This window comes from Pyxicephalus adspersus, chromosome 3, assembly GCF_032062135.1.
Source record: "Pyxicephalus adspersus chromosome 3, UCB_Pads_2.0, whole genome shotgun sequence".
Taxonomy (NCBI): domain Eukaryota; kingdom Metazoa; phylum Chordata; class Amphibia; order Anura; family Pyxicephalidae; genus Pyxicephalus; species Pyxicephalus adspersus.
Genome location: NC_092860.1, coordinates 38,224,976 through 38,233,396, shown reverse-complemented (window position 1 = coordinate 38,233,396; position 8,421 = coordinate 38,224,976). Strand labels below are relative to the sequence as shown.

The window sequence follows — 8,421 nt, the reverse complement described above, 5'->3', positions numbered from 1 at the left end:
CCCCCCCCCCCCCCCATGTATAAACCTTCAAATCTTCCACAGCCATTTTCCTAGAAATGTGAATTTTCAGGGGACCCCAACAGCTGTTACTATACCAAATTTTAGGCACCTAAACATACCAATTTGACAGATATGGGGTCACAAACATAAAATGCTAATAAAATCAGGGATATTTTCACATTAGGGGGGCTATTTCAAGATCAGGGTCCCCAAATTGAGATTGCATGTTAGGGATCCCCAGGACCCACCTCCAATGCATTAGGGTAATGCCAATTCGCTCCGTGCTGTGGTGCCCCAAATATTTACTTGCTCGCTTACAAAACTAAGGCTGCGCCCAGACTGGTGGTGAGGTTGTGGTGCCGTTACCCATTCCTCATGCCATAGAACCCTGCCTAGGGGGAGATGCTCAGTACTGCTCACTGCCGCAAGGACTCAAATCTGCAGTGCGAGGTACTGAGCGGCTGCTGGGGTGACTGGCCAGCCATGTGTAACACTTACCTGCTGGGAACCTTAATTTCTCAACAGGAAGATTTAGGGACCTGAAGATGTAGTAGTAGTAAGAACATGTACCACCTGGCTATCTGTCACAAATAATTCCACTTCTCTGGAAGTATCCATTGCAGAGATTTTGGGGTCCAAAGAAGGTTAGTGCCCCCCTCTAAATGACAGGACACACTGTATGGTGTAGTGTCTGCTCTTTGGTACAGGAATGGTGAACAGGGAGAAATATTACCAGCCAGCACTATATGACAGATTTAGTTTTGTAGCCTTCATTATCAAAATGAGCATCAATTGGGGATCCTTGATTTGTCCATTCTTTTTTTTGTGCATGTAGGTTACAGTAACTAGAAGCATTTTAAATTAAAACTATTGTAGTTTTAAACAAACATTTTTAATTGTTAGTTTTTAGTTGTTTGCATTTTGGCCCGCAAGTTTTATCTCAATGTCAAAAACAGCCCCCAGATGAAAAAAGGTTTGGCACTACTGCTTTAAGAGGTTAGGTATTGGGGTCAATTTGAGAAGTGGGGGTTTTAGTTTATGGGATAGGTAAAGCGAAAAGAGTCAGGGCTAGTCATAACAGGGACATTTTGCGTTCTCTTTATACTGAAAACTTTGCACTGGTTTTGTATTACCTGACAATAACATACCGCATCAAGAAGCACAACAATTGTTTTTCTATTTGCCATTGCAGCCTATGATTGAAACATTTAGTATCAATCTACAGCTTTTGTGAACTAACAGACACAATTTTGAGATAATTGGCATAACTCATATTAGGAATGCTAATCAAACAAACTAAATTATGGTCCATGGTTACTTACTAGGCCATTGAATGTCATATGAATATCCCAGATTCTCTGGTGCAGTTACAAACATTTCACTATTGGTCACTGGAGGCCAAAAGGGAACCATGTTGTATTGTCTGTTGTGGCCTATTGGTGCATTTTCCAATGGATATTGGGAGGGATCTAGGAAAAAAAAAAAAAAAAAAAAAAAAAAAAAAAAATTGAAAATTTATAATTAAAAAAGTTCACTAAAATGTAAAAAACAAAAACATAAAAACATATGGAGTCAGGACACCATTTATTGCAAGCACTACCTTTCAGCATCACTTTCCACAATAATTTTTTAAGATTATGAAACATTTTAATAACTGGAGAAATTAATCTTTTCTTTCAAGTTTCAAACAGACCATAGCACTCTTAAGACACAAGACTAAGTTTCAAGCCCCAAACTTTACCTGGATTATGCCTTTTCAGCCATTCATCAAATACAGCATCAGTAAAAGTATGGAGAAGTACAAAGATTGGGTCATTTGGAGATAAATGGGTCTGTCCTCCAGTGCCATTTAGGAACAAATGGGCTAGATTATGAAGACTTCGAACAGTAGGATTGTACAAACCAGAAGGCTCACTGTAGCCTGCAAAACAAATATACCAAAAAACATTCACTTGGTTATCATTTATTGACAATGACTTATGTCTAAGTCATTGTTGTGAGGGGATTTGGGGAAAAAAAAACAAAAAAAAAAAACATACCCTCAAGTGTATTTCGAAAACTTTCAGAAGAGTTTGAAAAGAACGGTGGTGTATCAAACAGATTTACTTCCAAGCAGAGTAAAACATCTTCCATTTCAGGAAGTCTTTGTACCATAGGTCGGTCAACATTTCCTGCAGGATTTCTCCTTATTGGACCACCAGTTGTACCTGCAGATGGTAAGCCAAAATAAAGTATTACTAAACCCTAACCCTTTTTCAATGACTTGAACCTTTTAATATAATAGACGAAATGAAATGGGGGGGGGAATGCTTTAAAGAATACTCTTAATTGGCACATTCAATTGATTTTGTAAATGTTAAGTGTAACAGCTTTTCTTGCAATATCTGCCTCCAATCCAGATTGGTCTCTAGCAATATTTGTATTTGCCACAAAATGTCCCACATATCAGACAAAATTGGCAGCTTACCCATTTCCTTGGAGCCCAGGCTATCATGGGCCCACCCCCAGTCATGGCTGGACAGTGAAGGAGAAGCAGTACCATGCTCATCATGTCATGTTTTATCCTATAAGCATAAAAATCAATTGGCTTGCTTCTTCCTTTCCCCAGACAGCCATGATGTATAGTAGATTGCAAGAGACCAATACCAGATCAAATGCCGTTTAAAATTCAGTATTTAAAATAAACAAGGACAAACAATTCTGACATGAATGTTCTTGGATATGTGGAGTGCTTCAGATTTTTTGTTTTTGCTTGTATGTTAGTACCTACATTACATGATCACCTCAAACAGTACTCAGAATCTATCTCTGTACTCCTTTCGTGTATGCCAAGCAGTATATGCACAGCCCTACTTTGCTACTTTGATCGTAATTCTATAGAACATCATGTGATCATAAACTGAATTAATTTTTTGACCTACTGTTGCATATAGTTCCAAGACTATCATAGTCTTCAACATTTTCACATACAACACGCCACCGAGAAAATACAGAGTTTGGGCTCAGTAGATTTTGTTCAAAGTTGTTTCTTGCACCCATTAGATCATCCGTGCAGATGTCACACTCATTTCCACCAATTGCAAAATTCCAATAGGGAAGCGCAAAAGAAGCATCCTGTAGAAGGTTCTGGAGTGAAGAATATAGATTAGAGAATTAGAGATTATAGAACTTGACTGTGGAAACATTTCTTGTCAAATATAATTACTACTACAAAAAAAAACAAACATACAAAAAACAAACATTTAATGTGTAGAGGATTGTTCTAGTTTAGCGCAATATTGATGCCACCTTACCCCTTTTTTATCGTTTGTGCACTTGAAATGCAGACTTTGATACAGTTCAAATACAGTTCTTTGTTGTGACCCCCGATAAAACAATGTAAAGATGGCAGTTCAAACATGTTTTATTAACTCAAGTGCAAGAGTGTCCACAACATAGTTTCTTCCTAAAGAACTTTGCACACCAGTATACATCAATCAGCAATGAAGTCAGTGTAACCAATTTATTATTGGACCAAAACTACATTCAGGGTAGATAATTGCTTTTAAAAGACTAGTAGAAAATATAAATGAGGACCCCAATAAATAAAAGTAATTGATCCCTCTCATATTATGTGGTTTTAAAAACAGCCATCTCCCTTTTTTAATGTGCATGTTTTAGGCTATCAGTTTCTTGACAAGTTGTCAGAGCCCAGACAGGCACTTTTAGTACCAAGCAGTGAACAATGGTTAAAAGTGGCACCCACTAAACACACCTTTAAGTAAGAATATGGAAATGGAAACTACTGATTTATTTTCAAACCACATTTTTTGTTAAAGAAATATATATTTGTCATACAGTTAAATATTTTACCTGCATGTCCCTTTCCAGTTGCATTAAGTGGAATCTGTGCCAAGTTAGGAAAGCTGGACCTTCATGAGAGAAATCTACCCCACCAGCACTCCCCTGACCTAGGCCCAGAAAGGTTTTGCTGACACTGTAGTAGTGTGTCCAGACAAAGAAGTCATAAATTGAAATGTTCACAAAGTTTGTAGCATTTGTTGCTGGATTAATAAGCTCACTGTAGTGTCTAGTACCAATCACATAGTCTGGATGTATAGTATTTTTTGCAAGGTCAAGCGCATTAATAAAGCGTTGGCGCTCCTCAGCACGTAGGTCCTGAATGTTTTTTCTTACTGAAATGAGACAAAAAAAATTTAGAATGAGCAGTTTCTAGAAGAGAGAAAAAAAAATTACTACTTATTTCAAAAGACTAGATTATTAGCAAGCATTGTACAATTTACATTGCCAATGAGTCTGTTACCAATACTTTGCTTAGGGAGAGAAGCTGCTGCAATCTGTTACAGGAAGATGCTTTATTGTAGGTAGTATGGTTGTCAACGCTTACTTATAGATCCTGATGAGCAGAAAGAATAACCTACTTGGCTGAGATTTTACCAGTATCTAAAAGCCTTACGCTAATGTTTCCCAATGCCGTCACCAGCAGCACTTCCTATGCTATCCTTATTACAGCTAATCCACATTTTCTATATGTGCTGTTGGGACCTCATCCCTTTTAAAAACAACAGAGCCAACCTATTCAACCCCCACCCCCTTCTCATAGCTCTATTAAGCCAACTGATCTAGAGCCAGGCAGTTTATTATGGTCACTATTCCCACATTATTTTGTCAGGTCCACAAAGCTCAACATGACAGAATTGGCATTTAACCAAGTGCTTGAAAGAGAAAGCATACATACAGTGATGTCATTAAAGCCATCCTACTATTAGGATATTATGTTAGATGCCATTGCTGAACTCATTCTAAAGAAAAATATTTCCCTGAATGTATATCTGATCTTTTGATATCGGTTTTAGTCATACACTTGATAAAAGCATGCAGATAATTTTTGGGACAAGCTATATGACAGTTATGCGGCATGAGCTACATACTCATTCAGGGTAAGTGATTTAAAATGTGTTAAAGTCAAGTGATCAGAACACCAACCAGGCAAGCTACAATAATATTTTTAAGAACCAGGACAGAGACAGCAGTGACATGTTCCTTTCAGTTGCATTTCTCTTTAATTTTAGGAGACTAATTACTCACTCTAACTCAGAACAAACATGGAATCTGTTTTGGATCAACTAGTCAGCAGATATAGAAAAGCAGGACTTGGACATTTTGGCATTGATTGCCCTAAGGGCAACTTTATAATAATTTTAATGTGAAAGTTTATGATATTAGAAGCTCCCATATTTCCACCAGGACCTACAGCTTTTAAAGAAAAGCTCAGCTGAACAAATATTCTCCTGATTAAAAACACAAAGCTATCTGAAATAATTAAATTAGTCATTACTACAGGTTGCAATACTCTGCACAATCTTCCCCAAAACATCCCAATGACGAGTATGGCGGAGAGGTGGTTTCCAGCTTCTCTTTCTATTGACTGGTCCAGCATACTGTCACCTCTATTAAGGCTATAGACCTTACTGCACAGGTAGACAAGCAATTTGACTATACCTTAAGCTTTTAAGCACATTAAACTTTGTATTGGAGATTATCAAAAAGACTGCTGACATTTGTTCAGTGTCAGAATGATTTTTTGATTGTATTCTGCCCCTATACACCAGCTACACAAAACTACAGTTAAAAACAAAAACAGAAAACCTGTATAAGAGAAAAAAAAAGCCTCAAGTGTTCCAATTCCAAAACAAAAAAACTAAAACAAACTTACCAACTATAAGAGGTTGATCACAGTTGTCACCGGTCCAACCAGGTCTGCAGCTTCCACAGTTGTAACCATAGAAACGTCCATTACATAAACAAGTCCTGTTAAAGAAGCGTAGGGGCCATTGTTCACGGTCATCTAGCCCATCAAGTGTATACTGGGGTCCATGAGGTCTGGAGTCCGCTATGACCGGTACACATAAACCACGACCAACAGTGAAGCCACATTGGTCACTAGGATTTGGAGTTTGCTGAGGGAAGAGACCCGGACAACACTCCCCACTAGCCAAGGCTTCTGGAGTGGCACACTGACGTGGGAACTGTGCAGAAATCAGGTCATGACAAAGGGTGAACAAAAATGCCACGGCATAGGTACGCCAAGACTTGAAACACAACATCATGTTTTGTTGACAGTCACAGCTGTAGAAGAAAAACAAATACACATGAGAGTACTGGTGTGGTCAGAGTTCTAACATTACTAGATTATAAAACCTCTGAAAGGAAGCCTAATAAAGCTTAGAAACTAAACCTGCCAGCTTTGATGAAGGGCTCCTCCTTTTAAAGTCAGAATATCTAATAGGCATATTAACTGATCCAGCCATGCTAGCTATTACAAAGGCACTTGCTCAGACATCAGAGGTGATTTTCATACCAACTAATCCAATTGCTGCGATTGTACTTGAGTCACAGTTTAAACCACACACACAAAAAAAATGATATCCTGTAATTCAAATTTTAAATACAAAGCTGCAAATATTTTTGCCGACGTTAGATGACTTTGCAATCTTACCTTCACAGAAGTAGAAGGACAGACTAATAATTAAGCGGTGCAATAACAGAAAGCTATTAAATACCCAGACAATTTCCCACACCTTAATTCCTTCTGAAACTTGTACAAATTAAAGGGACAAGCAGACATGGGTGTTACACAACTTTTATTTTCATCTCTAATATCCATGCTTAAAGACAACATTTTTATAATAAATAATTTTACATTTGAGAGTGTGTGTGTGTGTAATTATATATAATATATTTACACCAATCATGTACAACTAAAAGTCTTGTGTGATATACATTTAATACTTATTCTAAATTAAGATCCTAATCTACAAAATGTTAGCAATAGAGGAGATGCAGCATAAAATAGATTTATTCTTGCAATCCCTGGCAAAATTCAATTATGATTAGTTCTGAAAGACAACAGTCCTGTGGCTGCTCTAGCTTTCATAACTTTTTTGGTGCGTTTTAACTGTGGCATTATAACAAGCAAATAAAAGGTACAACAAAATACATTTTAGAAGTAATGAGAAAGGTGAAATTGTACCTTCACATCATACAGATTGATATACATATATAAGTTTACATTTCAGAAGGATCACAGATGCAAAAAAGGATTTCACAGTTTCACATTTCAGAAGGATCACAGGTGCAAATAGGTGTAGCTAAATAAAAAAAAAAGTTTTAAAAAATATAGGCACCCCCACCTTCCAAGCATCACATACCTGCAAGTAGCTGCGAATCAAAGGATTGTGTCTGAATCTAAAATGTGGGATGTAAAAGATGGCCTTTAGTTTGTTTTGAGGTCCATTTCTCAATAATCCCTTTAATACAGTCAGGGGAGTTTCCCTGGCCAGTCTAATCCTTTTATATCAGTGTAGCTTGCCCAGCACATGACTGCTTTCATGCTGATCCCCTTGTGACTAGAAGGCTTGAGCATGGGTCAGAGACAAGAATTTTGACAAACCTGGACAAAACATTCCTTAACCGAAAGGATGCTTTAATTTTGATCTCTGCACATGAGGGACTTTTTGCCCTTTAGCAAATATTAGGGTGAACTTCCCCCACTATCTTTTCTAATGAAGTGAGCAATTGTGTGTGAAGTCAGAGCAGTATCACATGTACTTTACACAGAGAATCTAATATATAACACTGGTATGCTAAAACTACCAATTAAAAAACGAAGAACTTGTACAATTCACATCTTTTACACTGAGCCAATGCCACTAGACATACTCACCTAGACAGATTTTTAGACTATATGCAGTTCTATTTGCAGATGCACCTATTTATTACACCCACCATCAAATAATCACAATCAAGCAGAACACTTGCTCATTAACTATTAACATGCCAGCCCTCCAGTCAGACATCACATTCCTTGTGTACATCTTCTGAAAGGAATATATATTTTTCCACTGCTAACCTTCAAAAAAATGCTAGATAACTGGCTACGTCTTCAATATTTCCCAGTCACTGACCTGCAACAAACATATCACAAATTGTAAAAATCATTTTTTTTCATCTTTAGCTGGTTCCAGATTATTGCTTCAAGAATGTAATGATGTCAAAGCAACAGCATGAGAACTAACCATTTTTTATTGAATGGGTATTTTATCTCGACTGCAAATTGTTACTACTGTATGTACCCATTACCCCTTTCACAGAAAGATTTAAAAAATCCTAGAAAGAAACACACTTGCACTATACCACATATTTGCTTTATAGTTAGAAGAAAAAAAGCATGTTCCTTTTCTTTGGTTAAAGAGTATGGTTCAGTCAAATTGGTGTTCAAGTTATGTAAGACCTACTGATCGCTAAAACAGAAGTGCTTTCTGTTCAAACATTGAGTTTATTCCTTTAAGATTTAGTAGTTCATCCTGAGAATATACAGTAACACTTAAATTACTGCAGGTCTCAATTATTTGCACTATT

The 8,421-nt window shown here is 37.2% G+C and overlaps 1 protein-coding gene across 1 annotated transcript in view; it reads right to left on the bottom strand.

Moving 5' to 3' along the window:
- Positions 1-7,354, bottom strand: part of TYRP1 (tyrosinase related protein 1) — an 8,683-nt gene extending 1,329 nt beyond the window's left edge. Inside the window, exons 1-7 of the mRNA XM_072404278.1 lie at positions 7,212-7,354; positions 5,717-6,129; positions 3,853-4,175; positions 2,922-3,126; positions 2,040-2,207; positions 1,742-1,921; positions 1,323-1,469 (exon numbers count right to left, since the gene is read on the bottom strand). Coding sequence (XP_072260379.1) covers positions 1,323-1,469; positions 1,742-1,921; positions 2,040-2,207; positions 2,922-3,126; positions 3,853-4,175; positions 5,717-6,110 — 1,417 coding nt within the window. The 5' untranslated portion in view covers positions 6,111-6,129; positions 7,212-7,354. The remainder of the gene's footprint in view (positions 1-1,322; positions 1,470-1,741; positions 1,922-2,039; positions 2,208-2,921; positions 3,127-3,852; positions 4,176-5,716; positions 6,130-7,211) is intronic.
- Between the last annotated feature and the right edge of the window lie 1,067 nt (positions 7,355-8,421).